The sequence below is a fragment of the Amphibalanus amphitrite genome, unplaced genomic scaffold, assembly GCF_019059575.1.
Source record: "Amphibalanus amphitrite isolate SeventyFive unplaced genomic scaffold, NRLGWU_Aamphi_draft 000229F_arrow, whole genome shotgun sequence".
Classification (NCBI taxonomy): domain Eukaryota; kingdom Metazoa; phylum Arthropoda; class Thecostraca; order Balanomorpha; family Balanidae; genus Amphibalanus; species Amphibalanus amphitrite.
Genome location: NW_024881724.1, coordinates 161,875 through 187,248, shown reverse-complemented (window position 1 = coordinate 187,248; position 25,374 = coordinate 161,875). Strand labels below are relative to the sequence as shown.

At 52.5% G+C, this 25,374-nt stretch overlaps 2 protein-coding genes across 6 annotated transcripts in view; one reads left to right on the top strand and one right to left on the bottom strand.

Annotated features, from left to right (window-relative positions):
• Positions 1-240: 240 nt before the first annotated feature.
• On the bottom strand, positions 241-10,183 carry LOC122385736 (plectin-like). Of its 5 annotated transcripts, XM_043374202.1 has the most exons (3): positions 10,037-10,152; positions 7,550-7,639; positions 241-3,029 (listed from the first exon to the last, which is right to left on the bottom strand). In XM_043374202.1, the coding sequence occupies exon 3, from the start codon at positions 2,920-2,922 to the stop codon at positions 544-546; it is 2,379 nt and encodes a 792-aa protein (XP_043230137.1). In that variant the 5' UTR covers positions 2,923-3,029; positions 7,550-7,639; positions 10,037-10,152; the 3' UTR covers positions 241-543. The 5 variants fall into 5 exon arrangements, with proteins under 5 accessions (XP_043230137.1, XP_043230135.1, XP_043230136.1 ...); XM_043374200.1 differs by lacking the exon at positions 7,550-7,639 and having other exon boundaries at positions 10,032-10,183; XM_043374201.1 differs by lacking the exon at positions 7,550-7,639 and having other exon boundaries at positions 10,037-10,174.
• Positions 10,184-10,380: 197 nt separating this feature from the next.
• LOC122385734 (inositol-trisphosphate 3-kinase homolog) overlaps positions 10,381-25,374 on the top strand; it is a 91,443-nt gene continuing 76,449 nt past the window's right edge. The window contains exons 1-2 of the mRNA XM_043374193.1: positions 10,381-10,609; positions 10,994-11,372. Coding sequence (XP_043230128.1) covers positions 11,244-11,372 — 129 coding nt within the window. The 5' untranslated portion in view covers positions 10,381-10,609; positions 10,994-11,243. The remainder of the gene's footprint in view (positions 10,610-10,993; positions 11,373-25,374) is intronic.

The following is a 25,374-nucleotide window of genomic DNA, read 5'->3' as shown; positions in this document are numbered from 1 at the left end:
ACAATGTTCATAGTCTCTGTGCTGTGACGCTGTGAACGGCCTATCGACAGACCGCTGGGCTTCAGCTGGGGTTCAGTGCCGTCAGAAGCTGACTTTAAAAACGCTGTTGTGTGGTAATTGATGGCTCTCGAGCGCTGTTGAATTAACTAGTTATCGGGTGGTGTGAAACCTTCTCTGCTGGTAAAATTAGCTTCCGGGGAATAAACACGACCGATCCGGGCTCACAGTGCAGTGACCTACTGACATGCTATTATGTGTTTATTAATGTTGGCACTCAGGGTTGTAAACCACGGGAGAGGACAAAGGCGGCAGCCCGTCTCAGTCGGCGTGTTTAAACGCACATCGCAAGGCGCCGCGCTCAAATCTCAACAACCGAACAAACGATAGCACTGCGAGTGATTCTCCAAACGGCCAGCCCATTCCAAATCTCAACAACGCGACTTGAACAATGCAACTGGAAAATCAACTGTCAACATAATTCGCATCTGGGGTGCCGTCGTAACAACTCACCATGAACCGATCAACATACACCACAGTCACAGCTCAGCTGAAGTCAAACACTGAGTCGAAAGCCACGCTCTGTGCGTTTTGAGCGTCTGGGTTGTGCAGCTTCCGGAAGAACTTCTTTCCCTTTTGGATCTTGACCGGCGGCGGGGCGCCCTCCCTGCTCCAGGTCGCCTGGCGGATCTCGGCGGCGCGGGCCGCCCGATCGACCTTGTGTGGCGTCGTCCTGGGCAGCGGTGCCACGGCCGACACGGCCGGCGGCCCGCCCGGCTTGGCCCGTTCGCCGGCCGGCTGTCGTCCCGACTGCATACGGGCGAACTTGGTCTCCAGAAACTCGTCAGTGACGGCGAACGACTCGGACATGGAGCTGGCCAGGGAGCGCACCTCGTCCTCCTCGTTGAAGACCACGCGCCGCTTCCTGACCCAGGGTGAGTGCGGCGCGCGCAGGATGCTGCGGGACGGCATGTTGTCCGTCTGCTCCGGCCGCAGCACCTGCTGTACGGGCGTCTTGGGCGTACTGGGCGTCTTCATTCGAGGCGTGGTCGGCACGGTGGACTTGGGCGTTGTGGGCTGAGTTGACGAGTCGTCGTTCTCCGAGACGGGCGGGCCGGGGTGGCGGCGGTTGACGCGCTCCAGCGCCGTCCGCAGCCGCTTGGCCTCGGCCTGCGCCTCGTGCAGCTGAGCGGTGACCTCGCTGGTCTCCTGGCGCGCCTGGCTGACGTGGCTCTCGGTGTCCTGTTTGTACTGGTCGAGTAGCGCCGTCATCTCCTGTATGCGGTGCTCGGCGTGTGCGGTGACGCGGGCGTTCTCCCGCTCGGCCTCGACCGCCGCCTGCCGGCCGGCTTCTTGTTCAGCGCCGAGCCGCTCAGTCAGCTCGTCACGGGCCGTCTCGAGCTCGGCGGCCCGGCCGACCGCTTCCTCCAGCTGCCGCCGCAGCTCGTCGCACTGGGTCTCGAGCTCAGCCCGAGCGGCGGCCGCCTCTTTTAGCGCCTCATCACGCTCCTGCAGCGCCTGAGCGTGCGACTGGTGCTCTTCCACCATGGTACCGCGGGTCGTCTCCAGCTCACGTCGGCTCGTATCCAGCTCGGTATCGCGCTGTTTCAGTTCCTCTTTCAGTTCCGAGACGGTACGATTCAGCGCTGCGGCGACCTCTGCAGCCGCCTCCAGCTCAGACTTCTGCCGAACAACCTCTGCCTGCGTTCTGCCCAGCTCGTCCTTGAGGTCTGCGACGCTCTGCTGGAGCGCCGCGGCGTGGAACTCGTGGTGGCCGGCGGCTGAGCCCATCTCCTCCCTCAGCCGCGCCTGCTCGGCCTCCGCGTTGGCCAGGCTCTCTGTGAGGGCGGCCACTCGCTCACGGGCGGCGTTCAGCGCCTCCTCTGTCGCCCTGTGCTCCTCACGAATCGCCTCTCGTTCAGACTCTGTCCGAGCACGGGTGACTGTTTCCTCTTCCAGGCGAGTATTCAAATCTGTCCGCTCTTTGGTCACTTCAGTCAGGGACGCTTCCAGTTTGGCAGTCTCCTCCCGACTTTGCTGTAGGCCGCCCTCCAGTGAGGCTTTCTCTTTAGCAGCTTCATCTAGCTGCTCCTGGGCCTTGGCCAGCTCCGACTGAGTGTGCTCCAGCTCGGCAGAAGCGGTCTCCATTTCGGCACGGCTCTGAGCCAGGTCGTCAGTAAGTGTTTCCAGCTCGTCGTTGCGTTGCTGAAGTTCAAGTTCCGTGCGGTGCATTTCCTCTCCTATCAGCAGTTTTTCCCGCTCCAGCGTATCGATGGCTGACGTAAGTTTCGCCTGTTCGACCCGCAGTCGCTCGGCGTCGGCGGCACTCGCCGACAGTTCTTCCTCGAGCCGCTGCAGCGCCGCAGAATTCCGCTCGCGCTCCGCGGCCCACTCCTGCTCGCGTTGTTTTCGCACGCGCTCAGCGTCGACGGCCTCGTCGCGCAGCTGGCCGACCGTCTGCTGGTGGCGCACTGTCAGCTCGCTGAACTGCTGCTGCAACTGGTCCAGCCGCTGCGTCTGCGTCTGGCGGTCAGCCTGCAGCCGTGCCGTGTCCGCCTCGCACTGGTCGAGCGCGGCGCGCAGCCGAGTCGCCTGCTGCTGGATGACGGCACCCACAGCGCGCGTGGCCTGCAGCTGATCAGCCACGTCTCCGCTGCGCTGCTGCTGCTGGCGGAGCGCAGCCAGCGCGGCGCCGTGCGCCTCCTGCAGCCGCCGCAGCCGCTCCTCCTGCGCCTGGTGCTGTTCCTGGGCCTCGCGCAGCTGTGTCAGCTGCTGCTGCCGACTGATCTCCGCCGACACCTTCCATTTGAGGATCTTGTCAGCCTCGGCGGTCAGCTGACAGCGCAGACTGTCGCCCTGGTCGCGGTGCTCCAGCGCCTTGTTGTAGGCAGCCATGGGCCGCTCACAGCGCTGCTGGTGGAACATGCTCCCAGCCGGCGGTGTCCTCCGCCGTCTCACCAGACCGCGGGCTTTCTACTCAGCGGCAGCGGTCGGAGCGGGAACGTGGGATCGGTCGTTGACAATGAACCAAACTGCAACAAAATAACACGGTATAAACAAGCGTCCAGATCCTCATGAGGAACATTTTCAAAAACAAAACAAGGAGGCTTGTATATTTTGATTGACCAGATACGTGCTCATTATTCACTCTTGTGTAGACTGTCGGTGATCGGGGCATTAATGCCCCGATCCATTCAATAACGTAAATTTACGTTATTCAATGGATTTAGATTACGCCGTAGTAAGAATTGTGCGTTTTAAAGTATTACCAGTATAACGCCTTTTGGGGCGACTAACGGAGCGAGCGAGAGGGTGGGCCTTGCACGTGCGAACTTTCGAGGGGGTACCTCCAACTGACTTGTGCACGGCACCCTACTAACCGGTCTCTAGCGATGTGCCAAATTTGAGCACAATTGGCCCAGCCGTTCTCGAGATCTGGAAGCGGCACCCTGCACGTGCGCACGTGCAAAATGGGTCCCAACTGACTTGTGCACGGCACCCTACTAACTGGTCCCTAACCGTGTACCAAATTTGAGCGCAATCGGTCCAGCCGTTCTCGAGATCTGGAAACGACCCCTGCACGTGCGCACGTGCAGCAGCACCCCAACTCTGGCACATGGATATGCATTGCCTAGCGGGTGCCTACCTACATGCCAACTTTCAGCGCAATCGGCCCAGTAGTTACCGAGATATTGCAACAATTACAAAACTGACACCTCTTCGTTTTGCACGTGGCACGTGCATAAGGGGTCACCCACATGCATCGGGAATAGTCCAATACTTGGTAGAAGGAATGAAGCTACCCTACAAAAATTACCGCATGTAAATCGGTCAAGTGGTTGCTGAGATATAAGCGTCGCAGAATCGTGACCACGGCCGGCCGCTCATACTCAGAAATTTCCGTTATTCTACGTACCAGTATAACGCCTTTGTGGCGACTAACGGAGCGAGCGAGAGGGTGGGCCTTGCACGTGCGAAATTGCGAGGGGGTTCCTCCAACTGACTTGTGCACGGCACCTTACTAACCGGTCTCTAGCGATGTGCCAAATTTGAGCACAATCGGCCCAGCCGTTCTCGAGATCTGGAAGCGGCACCCTGCACGTGCGCACGTGCAGAATGGGTCCCAACTGACTTGTGCACGGCACCCTACTAACTGCTCCGTAACCGTGTACCAAATTTGAGCGCAATCGAGATCTCTCGAGATCTGGAAACGACCCCTGCACGTGCGCACGTGCAGCAGCACCCCAACTCTGGCACATGGATATGCATTGCCTAGTGGGTGCCTAACTGCCTACCTACATTCCAACTCTCAGCGCAATCGGCCCAGCAGTAGTTACCGAGATATTGCAACAATTACAAAAGTGACACCTCTTGGTTTTGCACGTGGCACGTGCATAAGGGGTCACCCACATGCATCGGGAATAGTGCAATACTTGGTAGAAGGAATGAAGCTACCCTACAAAAATTACCGCATGTAAATCGGTCAAGTGGTTGCTGAGATATAAGCCTCGCAAAAGCGTGACCACGGCCGGCCGGCCGGCCGGCCGGCCGCTCATACTCAGAAATTTCCGTTAATCTAAGGAAAGACTACGCTCGCTTCGCTCGCTCCGTAAAGACTCCGCTCGCTTCGCTCGCTCCGTAATAATGTAGATTGGAGGTTTACAATTACATCCTTCTACAAGATCTTTTCCCTCTTATAAAAATAAAGGCACTTCACTCACGTCGGAAATTATCAAACAAACATAATAGGATGTTTCGTTTTATTTCTGCGAAGGAACTACTAGGTGAGAGCTAAGCTATAAAATTTGCGCGCTGAGCGCTATTGCATAAAACTTACGACACCGGATATTTTACGAATTGTCTTAGAATCGTACTTATTCTACGCCAATCTGTTTCACAAAGGTCTTGAAAATAGTACGGAGAGCAAGGAATTTACTCCAGCACGTGACGTAACTTTTGGGGGTTTCTGTTGCATATAAGTTAAGATTTAAGAAAAAGTAGTTCGCCGAAACGCGCAGAAAATGTCGCAGATGTGCCAAGTGTGTAAAAATCGTAAAATATTCTACGGAGGGGGTGGGCTTCTTAGATTTTAGCCGAAAGTCGGCTATTGCAGCTGTTTGACGCCGAATTCCAACTTTTTTAGTCCTTATACAGTTATGAATGCATATGACGGTAACTCCTTAACACACTGATGCTTTCTTATCCTCGAACAATTTATAGAAAGACTGCAACCGCACCTCTCATTTCTCAACCAATGCGATAGCATGATATAAGCATAGTCGTACCCGACAATTGTACTACAACGGTGGTGACTGACGTTAGACCACGCTCGTAGCTCGTTTGAGGAACTGCAGACGCATTAGTCATCAAACATATCAGCCGTGTCGATGTTTATTTCTGGTTCCCACATTCCGTTGACGATTTTAGTGAACATCCAAATACACTCGCCTCAGATTCTAGCACGTATGTACCATACGTATTCAGAGAACGTCTGTGCACCAATACAGCCGCGATTCAAGTTGAGCTAGAGACCCACGTAAACTTGACATGTCACTGTAATCGTAACACGAAGAGCGCTTTAAAAAAGGGAACAAATGATGCTGAGCTTGCACAGCCTCACTTTTCCCGAGTGCGCCAACACCGGGATAAGACGCTGCTGATAGGACGATTTCAACGAAGGTAGTGACTCTTGGCGTAGCAGCCGCCATCTATCGGCGATTTATCAGAGCCCTCTGTCGGCTGAACCCAGCGGGATTCTTCAACCTTCATGTAGAACAGCCGAATGCCGTGGTCAGAAGACTCCTCCACGAACTCGGATAGAAATTCCTGAAACAGAAATAAAGATGTCGGTAAGTATCAGAAAGACTAGAACGAATGGATTGAGAGGAGATCATTTTCGAAGGCAAAGTGGCTGACAGAGCATGAAATAGGAGAGAGGACTGAGGGAATCAGGAAAGAGGCGATACATATAGACAGGGGCGGAAAAAGTAAATCGAGCGAATAATATACTTTTTATGACACCATGTATCTCCTCGCTCTCAGCCTTCTTTGAATGCAAGCATAAAGGTCTGTGACTGTGCCCTGCTATACTGGTAAAGTTGACTTTTTAAAGCCAATTTTAGCCAGTGCATTTAATTAAATTTAATTAGCCAATTTTAGCCAGTGCCATTTAATTAAATTTAATCAGCCATGTCATTTAATTAAAGCCTGTGAATTGAAAGTAATCAGCAATTCACTGGCAGATTCAGAATAGTCCAGTAGGTATCTAGATGCTATGCTGATATGCCCTTAATGCTTACGTTTGAAACTGAAAAAATATCACGCAAGCCCACAGACGAATAGGTAGGCATTCATCTTGTAATACCTAGCTTAAATGCATTATGTTTTGTGCCTACTAATTCAACGCGCGAAAGCATGTTGCTTGCAAATATATAATTAAACGTAATTTTGTGGATATTTAAATGATTTTAATGATAAGACACCTGACACCATATCAATATGATATGGCATTTCAACATACCTAATTGTAAATAATGGTGAAGAAAAGACAGAGCATTGGAATGTTGCGAGTAATTGAGGGCTGAGGATAATAAACACGATGCCAAATTCAAAATACACCAAAAGAAAATATAGATCAGGAATTGTAGCGGCATTAGCTTTAACCATTAACTATTGAAAAAGCTCACGATTGTTCTGAAAGGGCTGAGCAGTGAGCAGTGTGCTGCCAATGAACCGACAATTGTTCACTAACCATTCGCTATGATAGAAAACTTACTTGTTAGTCTGGGCCCTGGTTATCTTAATTCTTCATTTTCAGCCACCAAATGATGATCTTGTTCAATCTTGCAAGCCAAGCTGGACACTTGTCTTGAAATTCTTCTTTGGAATGTTGTTTACTTTCGTGTCCTACCTAGCAACCACCGGACGGCGAGTGTACAAATCTCAGCTTACTTAATTGGCGAAAGGTGGCAGTAGCAGCTACGGCACTGCTCTAGACGGATACAGTGCACTCAGTTCTATGCAAATTTATGTAGAATATCGACTGAAACCCATAGTGAGGGCAAATTATCTATGATCTTAGAATATCCCACACTCCCAAGATGCCACGATCGATGTTGTTTACCAAGCCGACCGCCGCTTGATGTGGAAGGGCGCATGAATATTGAAAAGTACGAAAGGTTTTCTAAAGTCGCTATCAATTCAAGGTGATTTGAACCACTTATCCAGACAACGTGATTCACACATTTCAGTACACTGGAACTTTAATCGCTTTCATTATTGTCACCATTCTTCTGCATTTCGTGCTGAGATCCGGCACTATTTTCATTCATGTATGACGTCATACCTAGATTTTCCAAATATTTACGAAGTAGGTCACGGCCTTTATGCAACAGGTTATACGGTGTTTCGTAGAGTATGGCCGTTTCGTAAAAAAGTTAAGATCTACTCCGGTGGCGTAAATCTTATGTTTATGCAATAGCGCTCTGATCTCTAGTAAGCAGATTTGGTTGAAACCACTTAAGGGTGTGTTGAGCACGTGCCACCACGTCACCGAGACCGCAGCGTGCGCCAATCCTGGTTTTCCAGCCCCCTGAGGTCACAAAAGCCATGCAACACCTGCACAGCGGCGAGAACCTTTGAACTGCAACAGCGCAAAACTTTAACAGACTGACATGCAAAAAGCATATGCTTGTGCTAACTAAGCATACCAAATATTTGTGTAGATTAAAAAGAGCATGCATGGTACGATGAAGTGGTATTCATCATCGCCGGAGAGGTGCAAGGCACTCCAACCAGACCGAGTGTATAAAGCCCGAGAGCGATCGCAAGACGCAAAGGCAACTACAGCAAGCACGACCACGAACAGTGCGATAAGATTTTCGAACCACCGCCACCCAAGGCCCTATACAGGCCCGTTATTTGCTAGCATCTGGCGTCGGGGGATAAGTGTCGCAATGAATGGCTGTCCGTAGACTGTATGCGCCAAACATTATCTCAATGCAGAAGTGCTATGGGATCATGCTTATCTTGCGTTTCACAGGACGGCATTTGAAAAAAAAACTTCATGCTCAGTATTGCGCAATGACGTTAGAACGTTCATGAGTCTTGGTTTGGTTTTGAAAGAAAACCTGATCGACTAAATTGAGACCCGAGTTGATAAGTTTCCAAATCTGTCGTTATGCCTGACTCAGTAGCCGAGTAATATGGGTCAGTTCCCATCCAAAGCAGTATATACTATATACCTACGTGAGCTCCAGCGAGGCGCGGGTTCATAAAAGAGACCTATTTTGCGTTTAATAACTCCTGATGATTTTATTACCTCTGCTGACGAGTGATGTCCGCGAATTGACTCTGCTCTGCTTGGAGTCCCTGAATTGTCGGTATCCGCCCTCCATTTCCTCCCCAACGCCCGACAGTCGTCAATAGACGGTATCGCTGGCAATCACACCGCACTGCCGAGGAGTCGGTGCCGACGCACGGTTTGAATCCAGAGTATTTAGCCATTGTTTGTGCAAAGAGAGACTAGAGTTTTGCAACCACGACGTCTGACTCTGAGTGCTGAAATGGAGGCGGCGCACTCAGCGCACCTGTTCCCTGAGATTGGTCACGATACATTGAGGTAAGTGAATGCAGACATCACAGCCAACTAGGAACACATTACACAGCTGGATCATGGATGCTGACGAGGGAGGACGGTAAATCGTGGTACCCAGGCAGAACATGACAAAACAGACGGTCCCCCTGACGCCATCTATAGATTGCCTTGCGGCATACCTAAACTGAAACGGCTTTACGTTGGCGGCTGTGAATTCACAGCCGCCAACGTAAAGCTCGTTTTTTTTTGGCATTTTAACCCTCGCCCGTATTGGTGTTTTTCCAGACGTAAATGTATAAATTTTAACCCTTGCCGTTTCGCCCCTGACCGAGCTAGAGCTTCGCGGAAAAAACGAGCGTGTTACCCGTGACGAGAGGAAGCCGATGATACCCAAATTTAAGGTCCTAGGTCATTGGTTAACCTTCCAGGTCAGGTCAATGACCCAAAAGTCGGGAAAATCGGGACCTGTTAGAACGTCGTAAAGTGTGGCTGCTGTGATGCTTTTCGGGGTGCTACTGCTGATCACGAATATCATGGTAGTTTTGATCACAGATGATGTCTTAATGCATTTAGGCCAGGTCGGGTCAGGTCAAACAGTAGGGGTCCTGCCGGGTATTCGTGGTAGGTGTCAACCGCCTCTGACAACTTCGTACCATGTTACGAAGGCGCCAAAACTACTTTGTAAATGTTCATATGGTTGCTAAATTCGAATTCAGCCAGCAAAAAAAAAAAAAACTGGCCTAGAAACATGTAAAACTCGAAAAAGTGAACCGAGGTCGTCATAGGTCAATGACCTGACCTGACCTTCAGGTGACCTTGACACCCACCCTAATGCATGGGACCAACACCATTTCACATGTTTGAACGCTTGAAACCACGAAAAGACTGCAAACGCGCGGCTAATGAGAGCCGACATACGCCGAAATCCGAATTGCGATTCCGTTTCCGGCCAAACATGGTCTCGAAAAGTAGGTCACAGGTCAAAGGTCATTTGGGTCAGGGTCATAAAATTTTCAGGGTAGGTGTAAAATTGATCAACTCGAGGGTACTGAAAGTGTCGTCGCTATCGGCCGCTTTTTACGCGAGTTATCGGCGAAAAACCGAGGGGGGTTACGTACGACCCCCCCCCCCCCCCTAGTACTATCGCAAGCATGCACAAATAGGCCCGGGCAGCGCTTATCGAACAGCACTGCGGATCCGAAGGTTGGGACTTTAATTGTGAAAGACCGCCCGCCCGCCGCAAAACGCAAACACCGCAAAACGCGCAAAACGGACGCCAAAACGCAAACGCAAATGCCGCAAAAAAATCGCCCGCCCGCCGAAAACCGCAGAAAAAATAAAAAAAAACTCCGCAAAAAAAAACCGCCCGCATCGCACGCACGCCAAAAAACGCCCGTCCGTATCGCAAGCATGCACAAATAGAAAAGGTTTTGATCACCTCACTATGTTCGTAGTGTTTTGTGAGAATATTTCCAAGCGGTAACAACAGCGGAACACTAATTGTATTGAAAAAATACAAAATAAATTATCGTTAACAGCACAACACAAAAAAGCAAAAGCGTGGCTTGTTTCAAGTTTTGTTTACTTTGCTCGGTAGCAGAAATATAAGAATCAAGATTTTTATCTTTTATATTGTGTGCACTACAAAAATATTTAAATGTGAAAATTACTAGAATTATTTTGCACCTTATTTCCTGTTTTATATTAACTCAACATCAAAATTGAAATATAAAATGACTTAAAAAGCTTTCAACTTCCACTATATCAATTTCAAGGTCATTCCTCGCGACGTTTCTGAAAGTTGAATGAGATGCGGTGGTTTTGAATTTTGAAGTTGGGAAATTATTTCGATTATTTCATGTTATTCCATCACTTGGTGCTCATCATTCGTCATTTTGAACTTCTGAAGTGCTCAGGAAGTGCTAAGAATCGTAATGAACGATGATAAAATGGGTGATTGTCCGCCATGGGATGGGATTTGGGAGTTGGGACGTCTCCGGACTTTGACTTGTGCCGGTAAGGTCAAAAGGTGTTCAGGATGATGAGAATGATTGAGGTAGATCCTTGGGAGAGAATGGTTGAGGCCTGAGGGTGATAATTATTTGGTCAGAGACCAGAGTTGGAGTCAAGTAGATGCGCGACGCTGCCTGATTTTTCTCCGATCTCAGGCCGGAAATGCCTATTGCCAAAGGGCATTTTTTTGCGAACAAAAGGCTAAGGACTTGGTGACCAGTATGTGTCAAAGGACTCTGGCACAGGACAAACCCATGTCCTTTCAGTCGACGAACTCAGTTCCCGCTCCATGATTCTCGTTCCTCACACGGTATATAGAGAACTGTGGAATGTCGTGCCACCTGTTCCCGTATTCTAGTAACCTTCAGTACATTCTTTTGCCGGCAGATGTCGGGCGCGTCGGCCGGTCGCTGCGCTGGCCTCGGTTCGATGGGCGGGCGGCGCCGTATCGTCGGAGTGACGGCGGCCCAGTGGCTCCCGTGCATTTACTGGGAATGGTCGTGGGTGGAACGAGGACGTGGCAGGTGCAGTGTGTCGGCGCGTGCCGTGAGTCGAGGACCGCGTGGCTGGATCTGACAGTGAATGTGGTCTGAACTCGGCTCGCCGTACGATCATCCAAAACTCCTGCTGGCAAGTCATGTCGGCTGCTGAGAAGGCTCCCACACCGGCGCCAGCCGCCAGTCACAAGAAGCCCGGCGGTAAAGGCCAGTTCCCGCCGGCGTCCTACTCGTCGGCCTTTCAGAAGCTGCAGCAGACGTTGATACAGGTCAGTTCAGCGGGCGGCTCGGTGACCTGCCGACCCCGTCCGTGTCACGCCGTGTTGACGTCCCCGCTGACCCGGCCCCGGTTGCGTAAGGAATGAATGGGTCGCCGCGGGGGCCGACTGTGATGGAGGGGTGCCGGTGAGGGTGTTTTGGAGCGGCCCAGGCCATCCGGCGGTGCGCGGCGCGTGTCCTGAGCGACCCGCCAATGTCAGATCAGTTACGGAACGGCGGCCGTCCCGACTCCCGAGGATATTATGGCTCTGGTGGATCCTCTGGCTGGTCATTTGATATGTGTTGCGCGAGAAGAGGAGCACGGCTTAGCATTAAGTAAGCCACCATCGGCCATGGCGCTGATATATTTCGCAAGTTCTCCATACACTCAATTTGGGATTGTCTCAACGGCGAACGTACGCATTATATCCCGTTCAAACGCACTTTGCATTTTTGTTCAAATTGATCGAGCATGCGGCATAGTTTATCTACATGACTGCAAACTACATCTATCAGGAAACAATGGGTATTTAAATGCAGTAGCTTCTGTAGCCGATCAGATAAGACGGTTACAGTGGACGTTCACAAAGTACAAAGCTGCTTTGCTATTTCTTTTGTGAGCCTTGCAGAAAAGGATCGTGTCAGCTAGGTATATGTTTAACAGTCAATACGGTATCCTGTAATTTGCATCTAGCAAACAAACAATGTGCTAGTACCAATGTATTGTAGTGGCTCCTTACGTTAGCATTACGTAATTCGCCCAGTATCTCCGCCAATGTCGAATTCCCCGCCGGTCGAGTAGCTCTGTTCGTTATCCGACATTCCATCTGCCACCGTTCGCCGTCTCTGGCCGACTCTCGTCTGTGGGTGAGCACTGAGCATCAGTCTCAATGGTGCCCACGCTCGCCTGATAAGGCACAAGTGGCAGCAAACAAACCCGGCTGACCCGCCGCTCCCCGCCGTACAGCTGCCATTCGCACGAGCCTGGCACCGCGCGCTATGCATGTGTTAAACCTCTATGCAGAGTCGCAGACTGGGGTGATTGGCCCGTGGTTAGCTTGTCTTGTATGGCATAGCGTTGCTGGCTTTGTTTTGAATTTGCAGTGGCCAGATTCGGCATCTGTCCTTGGAGCAGCACACTGCTGGGGGTAGAGGATGATGGCCGGAATACATTAGCGTTACCGCTGGATGGGTGGTGGGTTTACACCGGGGGTGTGCCATAGGGCCCAAGAGACGCAGAAGAGAGATGGTGAGGTTTGGGAGACGCAGCTGAGCGACAAAGGGGACGATGAGCGACATAGAGCGACGGAGACGACCAAAGGCGCAAATGGGAGATATTCAGTCTGAAGAAATGGGCAAAAGGGGAGAATTGTGTCGAACTGGGGGGTGCTTGAGCGCAGCAAATCCACCGCCGCCCTAGCAGTGACCTTGACCTCTACCGTCTGTTGCGGCTCCAAAGCCAAGCCGGCGTCGAATTGGGAGAGCTCGAGCACCCCCAGTCCAGCACAATTCTCCACCTATTGAAATGAAGTGGGAGTGGCTCAGAAGAAACTGACCGACCCAGAGTGACCGAAGAATTGAAGGGGTTATATACGATGAGAGCGATACACGGGGGTACAATGAAGGAAGACGCAACGGTGACCTCGGGAATGATGACTTTAGACGAGACTAAGAGATAGACGCATAGACTGAGTGGCAGACATCGTTGGTCGTTCGGGCCAGCAGAGGTCGCATATCGTTCGCTAGCGGACCTCTACTGCGATTTTCTTCGCACCACCGTGCCACTTGCACCTTCCGTTGGCCGATAAATTGTTGACGTTTCGTTTGTGCAATCCAAGTGATTGTGCTTGCAATGTTGTTATCTGGCACCCGTCTAACTATCTGCACACAATCTATCGTGTTGTCAGAAAGCTGCCGGAGAAGACGTCAGCAAGGAGGCCCACGTCTATCTCTGCGGCGCACTTTCCGTAGGAGCTGCGGGTCTAACCACACTCCAACCGTATGTAGACTGTAGACTCACTAGGGGCTCTATGGAGGCCAGCGGTACGGTCATGCCCGGCCCGTGCGTGCACAGGCACGGAGGCACGCCGCCGTGCAATGCAGATTGCAGAGTACCGAGCATTGGACGGTGTCAAATCGGAACGTGTGAGTGCGACCCGCCCAGCGCGTGGGATCGTATCGATCGCCCGGTTCAAAGGTAGATAGGATTGCGTGGATGTTTTATAGGAGGCGCATGATGATTATGTGGGTGCTTGGGAGAGTTCGATGCTATGCTAGTGGCTTTAGTGCCCTGGCTAGTGGTATAAGGGCGATCTGTAGAGGACAGCGGGAAAACATATAGTTAAAGGATCTTCCTCCAGTACCCCATCAATTTGAATTGATATTTTAGCCGCCCCGCCGGTCAAAAATTGGTCCTACTCGTTGATTAACGTAGAAGACCGATGCCGTAAAATGTTTTCCGCCAGTAATTCTTCGCCTCTTTACTTGCACAGAGTGGCTGACCGTGGATGCGGGTCCTCCCCGACTCCCCTCCCTTTACACCGCGCTCTATGACGGCCATTGGCATTGACCGCTGTGTGGTCAATAGTCCGGCGCCATGGGCTTGTTGATCTATTGCTGCAGCCAGGCCACGTCCTGGATGGGTGACGCTAGTGGTCTCCATATGAGCAGATCCCCCTGTCATCTCTGCTGCAGTGCATAATGATGCTTGACCCGCATCAATCATGAACAGCGGAGGGGAGAGTGCGACAAAGGACTGTCATGCTCTGGTCGGGTCCTTTCTCGGCGCGAATGGCATATGTGCATCTTCGTTTGGTACGGAACACTCGACAAATTACTTCCGCCTAGCAAAGTGTTGGAGACAAGATCTGCAGTCTTAACTAGCTGGGACACGGGCGTAGGAACGTCATGAAAAGTGGGTGGGCCACCCTGTCAAGGGGCCTCCTTTTCCAGGGGCCTCCTATTTTCAGGGGCCTCCAACTTTTGTCTCGTCCTGCTGGCTGCTTTCAAGTATGACCTCCAAATCTAGCTTCTGAGATCGGGCAGATGTACCCAGGGGCGTAACCGCTTAAGCGAACAGTGCGGAAAGTCCGCATCATTTTTAAAGCTTATTCCCCCCCCCCTCCGATTTTTTTTAGAATCTATTTGCCGCAAGCGGCGCATGACCCCTGAAAACCCTTACACAAATGTCTTCTTCGTTTCCCAGGTGCCACCATTAGCTTCATAGGCGCCCTATTTGGCATATAAGCGGCAAGCGCCCTATGTATAGTCATCAGAGACATCCCTATATGTCCCACAGTCGCCCCGTTGTCGCATACAATGTGCGCTTATCATTGGCGTCTCTCTTTTATGGACACTTGAAGGCGCCTCTCTTTGCCATGCCGGCGCCCCTGTTTCTTATGAATGCACCCCCATGGCATTGATCAATTGCATTGCAGACCTCTTTTGCATGTGGACGCCCATATATGTAGGCCTCAGAGGCGCCCCTCTTTCGCATTGAGGCGCCCCTATGGGCTTCATAGGCGCCCCTCTATTGCACGTAGGTGCCCTACTGTCTCAGAACCGCTCCCCTTTGGCGGCAGACGCCCATCTTTCGTACGGAGGAGCCGCTGTGGTTCTTAGAGACGGTATGGTGCTCCCAGACGCAGATGGGGCTCTCGGAGTCGACAGTGTGGGACCTTCAGTCGCTGATGGGTGCCCGCCAGATGTGGACCCTCGGAGACGCCGGTATGGGGCCCTCAGAGATGCCGGTATGTGGCCCTTAGAGACACCGGTGTGGAACCCTCAGATACTTCAGTGTGAGGCCCTTACAATTGCTGGTGTGGAGCTATGAATGCGCTGGCTTAAATCCCTCAGAGGCCGGTACATGGACATTAGAGCTCAGTGAGAGCTTGTGTGGTGCCTTCAGTGGCCTTGTGGAGCCGTTAGACATCAACATGGTGCTCTCAGGAGCCGGTGAGTCCTCAGAGTCACCGGTGTGAGGCCTTCAGAGCTCCGAGATACTGGTGTGGGGCCCTCAGAGGTGTCGGTGTGGGTCCTTCAGATGTACCTATAGAGCCTTGAGATGCACAGGTGTGGTGGCCCACAGAGGCGCCGGTGTGGGGCCCCCAGAGCCACCGATATAGGGCCCTAAGAGACACTACTATGACCCTCAAAGGCGCCGCTGTGTGGCGCTCATAAACACTGGTGTGGAGCCATCACAGGCGGGTGGAGCCGTTAGAGGCCGGAAAGGGCCCTTAGATGCCTACATGGAGCCTTCAGAAGCCGGCGTGGCACCCTTATGGGGATAAGCGTGTCTACTTAGGAGCCCTTGAGATGCTCTCATGAGCTCTGAGGGGCCCTATCGAGCCGAAATATGGCCACGGCCAGTTGCCGCCGCATGGCTCTTCATTCTCAGGGGCCTCATCTGCCTAGTTTGAATAGAAGGGCCTCTCAGACCATCAGTTTCATGGGCCTCCTCTGGCTAGCATAAATAGAAGGGCCTGTTAGACCATCAATCCTAGGGGCCTCCTCTGGTTAGTATAAATAGAAGAGCCTCTCAGACCATTAACCTCAGGGGGCTCCTGTGGACAGTATAAATAAAAAGGGCCTCTCAGACCATCAGGGGCCTCCCTAGAAAAGTGTAAATGTGGATAGAGGGCCCCCTCAGATTCATTAGGAATGGACCTCTCTGACTATCAGTCTCAGGGGCCTCTTGTGGCCGGTATGAATATAAGAGCCTCTCAGACCATCGGTCTCAGGGGCCTCTTCTGACTAGTGTGGATAGAGGGCCCTCCCAGACCACCGGTTTCAGGGGCCTCCAGTGGCCAGTTATATGAGCAGAAGGGCCTTACAGCCATCAGCCTCGGGGGCCTCTTCTGACTGGTGTGAATATGAGGGCCTCTCATACCATCAGTCTCAGGGGCCTCCTCTGCCTAGTGTGAATATAAGGGCTTCCCAGGCCATCAGTCTCAGGGGACTCTTCTGACTGGTGCCGGATTGAGGGACCTCCCAGACCGAACTTTTTGGGGGTCTCCTGTGGCCAGTATGAATAGAAGGGCCTCTCAGTCCATCAGTCTCATGGGCCTCTTCTGCCTGGTGTGATTATAAGGGCCTCTCAAGTCATCAGTCTCAGGGGCCTCCTCTGACTACAGTGTAGATGGATAGGCCTCCTAGACCATCAGTCTCAGGGGCCTCTTCTGACTATTGAGGATAGAGGGGCCTCCTCTGACTAGTGAGGGTAGGGGGCCTCGGCTAGACCGCCAGTGTCAGGGGCCTATTCTGACTAGTGTGGATGGAGGGGCCTCCCGGACCACCAGTCTCAGACCTCTGACTAGTGTGGATAGAGGGGCCTCCCAGACCGCCAGTGTCAGGGGCCTCCCCAGACCAGTGTGGATATTGGGGCCTCCTCAGATCCACTAGGGCCTCTCAGGCCATCAGTCTCGGGGGCTTCGACTGACAAGTATGAACAGAGGGCCTCCTTGGATCCATCACGGCCCCTTGGAGTCCGTGCGTGGGGATTCGTTGAACTTATTTTTACCGAGTTTGTTTATTCTGGAAGGTGACGACGTCCTCTCAAATCGAGACGAGGGGCCTCGAGTAAAAAGTGGGTGGGCCAAAACACATGGTTGGCCCCCCCACCTCGAAAAGTGGGTGGGCACTTGCCCACCTGGCCCCCCCTGTTCCTACGCCTATGAGCTGGGAAATTACATTTACGTACCTCATTGCCGGGGCGGTACCAAAGTTGTTCCGGATATTAGAAGTCGGAACTGTCAAGTAAGGGATGTTTCTGCCAGGGGCGGATCCAGGAATTTTCGGGAGGGGGGGCGGCAAGTCGAAATAGGGGCGACCTGGCAATCCGGGGGCGCTCCATACAAAGGTCAAAGGGGGCGCCAAACCGTCAAAATCGAGAGCTAAAAGCCCGCACCGTGCTAGGGGGCGTTATCGCGCTCCCCCTCAGGTTTTCGCAAATATCTGAAAAACGGCTGCGCGCAGCGCCGCCATTTTCAGCATACCTTATCATACATCTTTTTTGCACATGTTGTAAAAATGTCTGACGCGGGTGATGGAAGGTCAGGTCACCAGGTTATGCCAAGTGACCTAGCCTAAGAAAAAGTTCAAATGCTTACCATTGCTATACCGAATGAATGATTGCTTTGAACCTTTCAGCGATTGATGAAAGCAACACTATTCATGAAACGTATATCTCGGAATTTCGATATCTTAAGGTCAGGTCAGTTGTGCGACGTCTCCATTAGGCAGGTAGGTATAATTCAGTCTTTGGGAGAAAACTGAAAGGCATCTCTTTTGGACGAGCGCCATTCTAGACAATATCAAGCCAAGCATTAAGATACATATAAAATTAACACACTGAATAAGAACATTGCACCTAGTGTGACCACTCATTATATCCCAGAGGTCATCCCATGTCATGAAATGTCCGCAGCAGTTTTTTTTTTTAAAAATAACTTTTGATAGATTCAAGCTAGAGAGATAAAAACACCTCAGCTGTGTTCAGCTCGACGATACGCATCGACTGCTATGCAGCATGACCTTTCCCGGTCAGGTCATGACCTTGACCTGAGGTCAAATTCTCAAAATTACTTTTCATAAGGTCAACCTTTAGTTTGTTCGACGTGTCTCGACGACAGAAACGCAATGCTGGCAAACATAATGTCGAGACTCTCTTGAGTCAAAAGTTATTGCAGGAAAACATTGTTCGTAAAAAGGCTATTTTTATAGTATTTTGCCCTCTGAAGGCTAAACCGTTGACCTGAGGTCAAATCTGAGCGCAGCTTGCAGAAACACCTTTAAAAGGGCTATCGAATGCGCTTTGCTGCGGCGCTATAGCTCTATTGGTTTCCGAGTTATGTGCCGCTGCTTCGAAAACGGAAAATTTTTTGAAACAGGCAACATTTTACCTTTGATGACCTCTGGTGACCTAACATTCGACCTGACCTAAAAAAATGACCGTTTTGTTTTCGTCCTGTTTTTTGGCGATCTTTCGAATGCCGCTTATCGCGTGTCACTACGCGGCCCAGGAGCCGAGTTAGACGAGGGAGTGTGCCCCCCCCCCCTCCCCAGCAGGATACGGAAAACTCAGACCACCAGCACGGCACGGGTTAAAAGTCGTAGATGGGCACCGCTACCCTAGCAAAAGATATTAGCAAAAAGGTGGCCTCCATTTACTGGTGCAGTCCTTCTTCTCCCGGTGATGCCCCCTCCTTTTTCTGGAAGCGTCTCGCTTATGCTGGTATGTGTAACGCAGATGCGTTACATTTTTTCATCTTTCATGCTGAACTGCAAGCTGTGCCACAAGCTGAAACGCGGCCATCTGCGAGTACCGCACAGACACCGTCAGCCGGCTAAATCGGCTGTGATACCCTCTCTCCGTCCCAGCTGGCGTCCACACAGACGGCGCAGTCGGCTCTGACAAACAGGGGTCCTCTATAGATGACCACCCCACTTCATGAGAACCCGGATCTGAAGCCAACAAATAGCATACCGAAACGCGCCATTCTGCCAGCCTCGAGCCATTAATCAGTTTAGCCTTTGGAAAACAAGACTCTGTCCCACGCTCGGCACCCCGCCAGAGAACAAGGAAAGGGGAGTGCAGACCGGCCCTGATTTGAACCAAAACAAGAAAGGGGAGCGGGGACCGACCCGGATTGTACGAAAACAGGATGAAATGGAACTCGGTCGCCAACGACAAAATATAGGACATCTGGCCGGACCTGACTTCAAAACAAGGGGAGCAGAGGGCCAGGCCCGCCACCTGGCGCCTCAGGCGCCGTGAGCGCCGGCGGCGAATTCCACCCGATCGCTGCGTGAAAGGGTGCGACTGCCATGGCCGGAGGGGAACCGAACTTTGTCAGCAAATCACGAACTTTCGAGGGCGGAGCCGAGTGCAGCTTCTGGGAATGGAGGACGGAGATTGGACAAGGTGATGCTGCCCGGCCCTCTGAAGTATGACGTCATCAGAAGTATAAGTTGATGAAACGGAACTGAAAAACTCTCTCGGACGACGCATTCCGCGCCTCTGGCTCTCTCTCGGACGACGGATCCCACGCCGCTCTTCGCTCTCGGCTCACATCTGACACCGTGGACAGCCCACGAGAGACCAGCGGCTGGCATCACGGCGCCGGCGGCGGCTCCGGCCGCCTGGCCGGGGGCTGGACGGTCACGACCATCATGTCAGCGACTCCATCTCAAGTAAGGTCACGCGGTGAACACGGGTGCGCACCTAGTCCCTAAATCCTTCAAGTAACCCCCCCCCCCTCGTTACTGCTATGTAAGCCACATTATATTCCCCTTTTTTTGTGTCGTCCGCAATATTTTAGGCCATTCAGTTTAGGTAGTTCGATTTATTCTTGGGACTTTCAGTCTAGGTAGCTTAAGTTCACAATTCGATCTCGGTCAATTATGTAACTGTGCGCGTGGTGCGAGACGCGTGCCGACGTGAACCCTCGTCCGGCGCCCCGTGGTGATTAAGGCGGACGGAGGGGATTATGCACCGTGGGGAGTCGGGAAAGGGACGGGCGGGCGACGCGACTTTGTGCCGCACCGCGCGGCGTGTGAGTTCCAATTGCTGGACGGCCTGGTCCCAGAACGTTTCGTAAAATTTGGCATGTAAAGGAATGAAAAGCGTTGTGTCAGGGAGAATGTAAATAAATGGGACTTGTAAATATCGTAATACGAGTGTGACAAGTGATGAAGGGCAGGGACCGGAGGATAGAACATAACAGGCCATATGCCAGCCACACAGTCGGGAAAGCGGCCGTTTTCAAGGTGTCTGGCTCGTCAGAGTAATTTACAACGATCAGTTCTCTTTATCTGTTGATTTTACACAATGCACAAAGCGATTATACACAACACATGCAGGACCTCCCTAGCCTAACCGATACTGGAGCTTCTCCGGTTGACTCCCTAAGTGCCCTTGCCAGTGGATTTCCTGGCACTCCATCCTCCCCAAATCATCCCACGGTCCAACAATAGCGATTACACACAACACCCACAGGACCTCCCTAGCCAAACCGATACTGGAGCTTCTCCGGTTGACTCCTAAGTGCCCTTGCCAGTGGATTTCCTGGCACTCCATCCTCCCCAAATTATCCCACGGTCCAAACAATAGCGATTACACACAATACACACAGGACCTCCCTAGCCTAACCGATACTGGAGCTTCTCCGGTTGACTCCTAAGTGCCCTTGCCAGTGGATTTCCTGGCACTCCATCCTCCCCAAATTATCCCACGGTCCAAACAATAGCGATTACACTCAATACACACAGGACCTCCCTAGCCTAACCGATACTGGAGCTTCTCCGGTTGACTCCTAAGTGCCCTTGCCAGTGGATTTCCTGGCACTCCATCCTCCCCAAATTATCCCACGGTCCAACAAGAGCGATTATACACAACACACACAGGACCTCCCTAGCCTAGCCGATACTGGAGCTTCTCCGGTTGACTCCTAAGTGCCCTTGCCAGTGGATTTCCTGGCACTCCATCCTCCCCAAATTATCCCACGGTCCAAACAATAGCGATTACACACAATACACACAGGACCTCCCTAGCCTAACCGATACTGGAGCTTCTCCGGTTGACTCCTAAGTGCCCTTGCCAGTGGATTTCCTGGCACTCCATCCTCCCCAAATTATCCCACGGTCCAAACAATAGCGATTACACACAATACACACAGGACCTCCCTAGCCTAACCGATACTGGAGCTTCTCCGGTTGACTCCTAAGTGCCCTTGCCAGTGGATTTCCTGGCACTCCATCCTCCCCAAATTATCCCACGGTCCAAATGATAGCGATTATACACAACACATACGGGACCTCCCTAGCCCAACCGATACTGGAGCTTCTCCGGTTGACTCCCAAGTGCCCTCGCCAGCGGATTTCCTGGCGCTCTACCCTATCCAGCGGTCCGAATATAAGGAGCACATATAGACCTTGCCGCACACGAAATATTTGTAACTTTACCCCACATGGACACTGGGGACACTGCAAGGGACGGAACCGGGGAGATAGATGATGCACGTCACGCCCCTGTGCGTGGAAAGTCCACCGACGCGGCCACGGGTTAGGAGGGAGATGAGAAGCGAGTGAATTGGAAGAAGACTGTACACGTAGAGGAATCGGATTTCCTGAATGAAGCTCAGCTCGGATAGACCCCACTTAAATAGTAGGCCTCGCTTGAGTAAGCCCTGGATACGTGCAATAAGTCGCGAAGTGAAGAGAAAGGATGAGAGCGAGTTGAGGATCGATTATTGAGGATGAGTGCATAGCCGACGAAGGCTAATCCGTTCGGTTGCCGGCGCGGGCCCCATAAAGCCGTGGCTATACGGAGACGATGCAGGCAGCCCGGAGGGACCTAGTGACCCCGCCCGGTTTTAAAAGATAGGTTAGGTCCGCTATCGGTCCATTGAGTGATCAGCGCAGGATGACATTCGATAAGCGACGTAGGTAGTTTCGGAGATGGTTAGGACCCCAGGCGTCCCAGCGAGGAGACGTATGCCGCCGGTTAAGTAATGTCCCGCGAAGAAACGTGTGATGCTGCAGGACGGGGGTGAACATTAAATACCAAAGCATGCGAGTCGGGTGATCGCGGTAAGTCGGTACTGGCCACCCCGCTGTCAGTCGATTTACTCCGGCCGTGCAGAGGTCATTTCGGATAGGTCTGTGACGACAGCTTAACTACCAGCAACGGATAGATAGGGCTTCGGGCACCTATAACGCTGGTAGTCGTGGATTTGTGTGAAGCCAACGGAGGCTAACCCGTTCGGTCGCCGGTGCTGTTTCAAAAGCCGTGGCTATACGGAGACGATGCAGGCAGCCCGGACGGACCTAGTTACCCAGCCCGGTTTCAAAGTTTAGGTAAGCCCACCGCGGGCCGTGGTACGCTTAGTTTTCGTTTTCTTATAGGCAATTTGGCATAACTGGTAGTCATGGATTCGTGTAAAGCCGACGAACGACTAATCCCTTTCGGTCGCCGGGGGCTGGCCCGAAAACCGCGGCTATACGGAGACGACGCAGGCAGCCCGGACGGACCTTAGTTACCCAGCCCCGGTCTCAAATTTCAAATAAGTCCCCCGCGGAAACCGGACTACCCAGTGTCCTGCGAGCCGTAGTCTCGGAACCGCTGGCCGAAGGACATTTATGTTTTTTTTTTTGTGTAGGTAGTTCGACATGGTGATGGGATGGACCGCAATAAGTCACGTAACGCGAGGGTCGAGTGCCGAAATATGTGGTGGGTCGTATCTCTAATTGTGTAGCGTGAGCATTATGAAGCGTTTGTCTGATGTACGGAACATTGTGGTTATGAAGGGATAACGGTTAAATGACATTTAAGGCCAATGACTCGATAACGACTTTGCGCGCGCCCTAGCACCACCGGGGGAAGTTAGGAAAAAGGGGAGGGACCGGAGATGGTCAGCTCTGGTAAATTACGAGGTATAAGTGGACGAATGGCAGGGTTGTAAGGGGATGGATAAATGGACGAATGATTGATACATATATCTGGTGGGAGATGACCCTCAAGCTAGGAAGGGCGCTGTTGTTTGAGAGTGGGACCTTGGGTTAAATAGAGTTGATTTTCTATACTGATATGATCGAGGGTAATTGATTATCATTTATCATTATCTCCCATTCCCTAACCCTGGCCTATGTGTTTCCGATGATTGATCGCCCCGGAAAGATAGAGTCAGAGTCGGAACGGGTTCGCGAGGGGATGGACAGTGAAGGGCTTCTATGGAGCGCGCCGACGGAGCTCATCTCACTATCGAAAGACACTGCCCGGTTAGCCCCGCAACGCCGCGAAACCCCGCTACATATGCCTCACTTCCCGGGGGCGCCCAACCTCTGCTTGGATCGCCTAATCCATTATGGAGAGACCCACTTTGCTTAAGTCGCCTCATTTCTTCCTTCTAAGAACGACCAATTTGCTGTAGGCGGCCCACTTATCTGGGACGCCCATCTTCTGCTAGAAGTGTCCCTCTTCTTCCTGATGCGTCCCACTTCTACTACAAGTGCACCTTTTCTGTTAGGGCGCCCCTTTGCTGCTGAGAAGTCTTTTTTTCTACTGTGAATAGGGCGGCCCTCTCCTGTTGGGCGACCCCAAATTCTGCTGGAGGCGCCCCACTTCTGCCCAACTTTTGGTGGGGTGCCCCTCTCTTGCAGGGGGCACTTCTCTTTTGCTGGAGACGCCACTCTTGTGGGGACGCCCTTCCACTGCGGGGAACGTCTCTCTTCTGCCAGAGGCACCCCTTTTCTTTTTATGGGGCTCCTGTTTTTTTTTCTGGGGCGAGGCGACCCTCTGCTGCTCGGAACGGGGCACGCCTCTCCTTTTACTGGGGCACCGCCCCTCTGCTGAGGTTGCCCTTCCGCTGTCGTCAGGGGCGCCCCTCTTGGTAGAATATACTCCTTTTCTTTTTGTAATGGGGCGCCCCTCTTCTACCGGGGGCGCCCATCTGCTGCTGGGGCGTCTGTCTTCTGCCGGATATTGTCAATGGGGCACCCATATCCTGATTCCTGTTTGGCGGGCCCAAACTCTGCTGGAGGCTCCCCATTTCTGATTAACTTTTGCTGTGGCGCCTCTCTTCTGCTGGGGCGCCCCTCTTCTGCTTGGGGCGCCCGTCTCCTGCTGGAGACCCCTCTCTTCTGCTGGGGCGCCCCTCTTCTGCCAGTGGCACCCATTTTCTTATTATGGGGCTCCTTTTTTGCTGGGGCGCCCAGCTGCTGTCAGGGCGCCCCTCTTCTCGGAATGGGGGCGCCTCTCTCCTTTTGCTGGGGCGTCGCTCCTCTTCAGGGGGACACGTCTCCTGCTAAGGGTGCCCTTCCGCTGCCAGGAGCGCCCCTCTTGAACAGAAGGTATTTTATATTCTTGTAACGAGACGCCCTCTTCTGCTGGGGGCGCCCATCTGCTGCTGGGGCGACTCTCATCTGCTGGGAATAGGCAATTGGGCGTCACTCTCCTGCTTGGTGAGCCCAACTTCTGCTGGAGGCGCCCTATTTCTGCTGAACCTTGGCTGTGTCGCCGCTCTTCTGCTCGGGGCGCCCTCTCTGCCGCGGGATATGGGCGCCTTTTTCGGATGGCGGGGGGGGGGCGGCCGCCCCCGTCGCCCCCCCCCCCTGGATCCGCGCCTGGTTTCTGCATATTTGAGTAAACAAACGAGTATTCTATATCCTGATGTAAGATTATAGAATTAAAAACATGCGCTAATTCTGTAGCAAGTTTCCCTTCCTCATTTTTGGAGTTTTTGTACTGACGTCAAACGGTCGTAACTATAGAAGAAAACCGCTATACCTACCAGTCTGAGTGATTTTTAGGCGCCTTACGTCGGGGTAAAGCTACTTATGACCTGATTGTGTGCGAGCAACGGATTTTAACGGACGTCCTTGATGGGATTACAGTTCTGTTCATTGGAGCGTGTGGTTAGTAGTATTGGATTTGAATAATCAGTGTTTAGTTCCTGCCAGGTGTTTTCAGCATGCTAAGACTGGGTCCAATGTTTGGAATACAGATGCCAGTTACCATATCCGTAAGATACCTACTCAAATAAAATCTACATTTCCGCGGGTGCTGACCTGACTTGCAACTGATGCACCCAATAGTAACGGGCCTGATGCACCCGTTACTATTGGGCGTTTCCGTTATCGCCGGGGCCTTGCACCTACGTGTACTTACCACCTGTCTGGGCCCGTTACTACCACCCACGGGCCGTGTGACGGTTTTCCCAGCTGGCTGCCCCTGTGTTCGGCCCGGCCCGACCAGAGCGGGCCGCGCGGCCGGCTGTGTCGCGCTCGGTAACAATAAGCTCGGGTCGCCGCCGCGCCGGGTCGCCGAAAATAGCGGCCGCGGCCGGTGGTAAACACTCCTACTGGTGGTCGGCGTGCGTCATCGTTCCGTGCTGGTGCCGCTGTATTAGGGCCGGACGGCACCGGCATTCCGCGGACTGCCGGCAGCGCGCGCCCCGCCGCCACCAGGAGAAAACGCCGCCCAATGACCGCCGCCCGGCTCAATGGCGTATTGTGTTT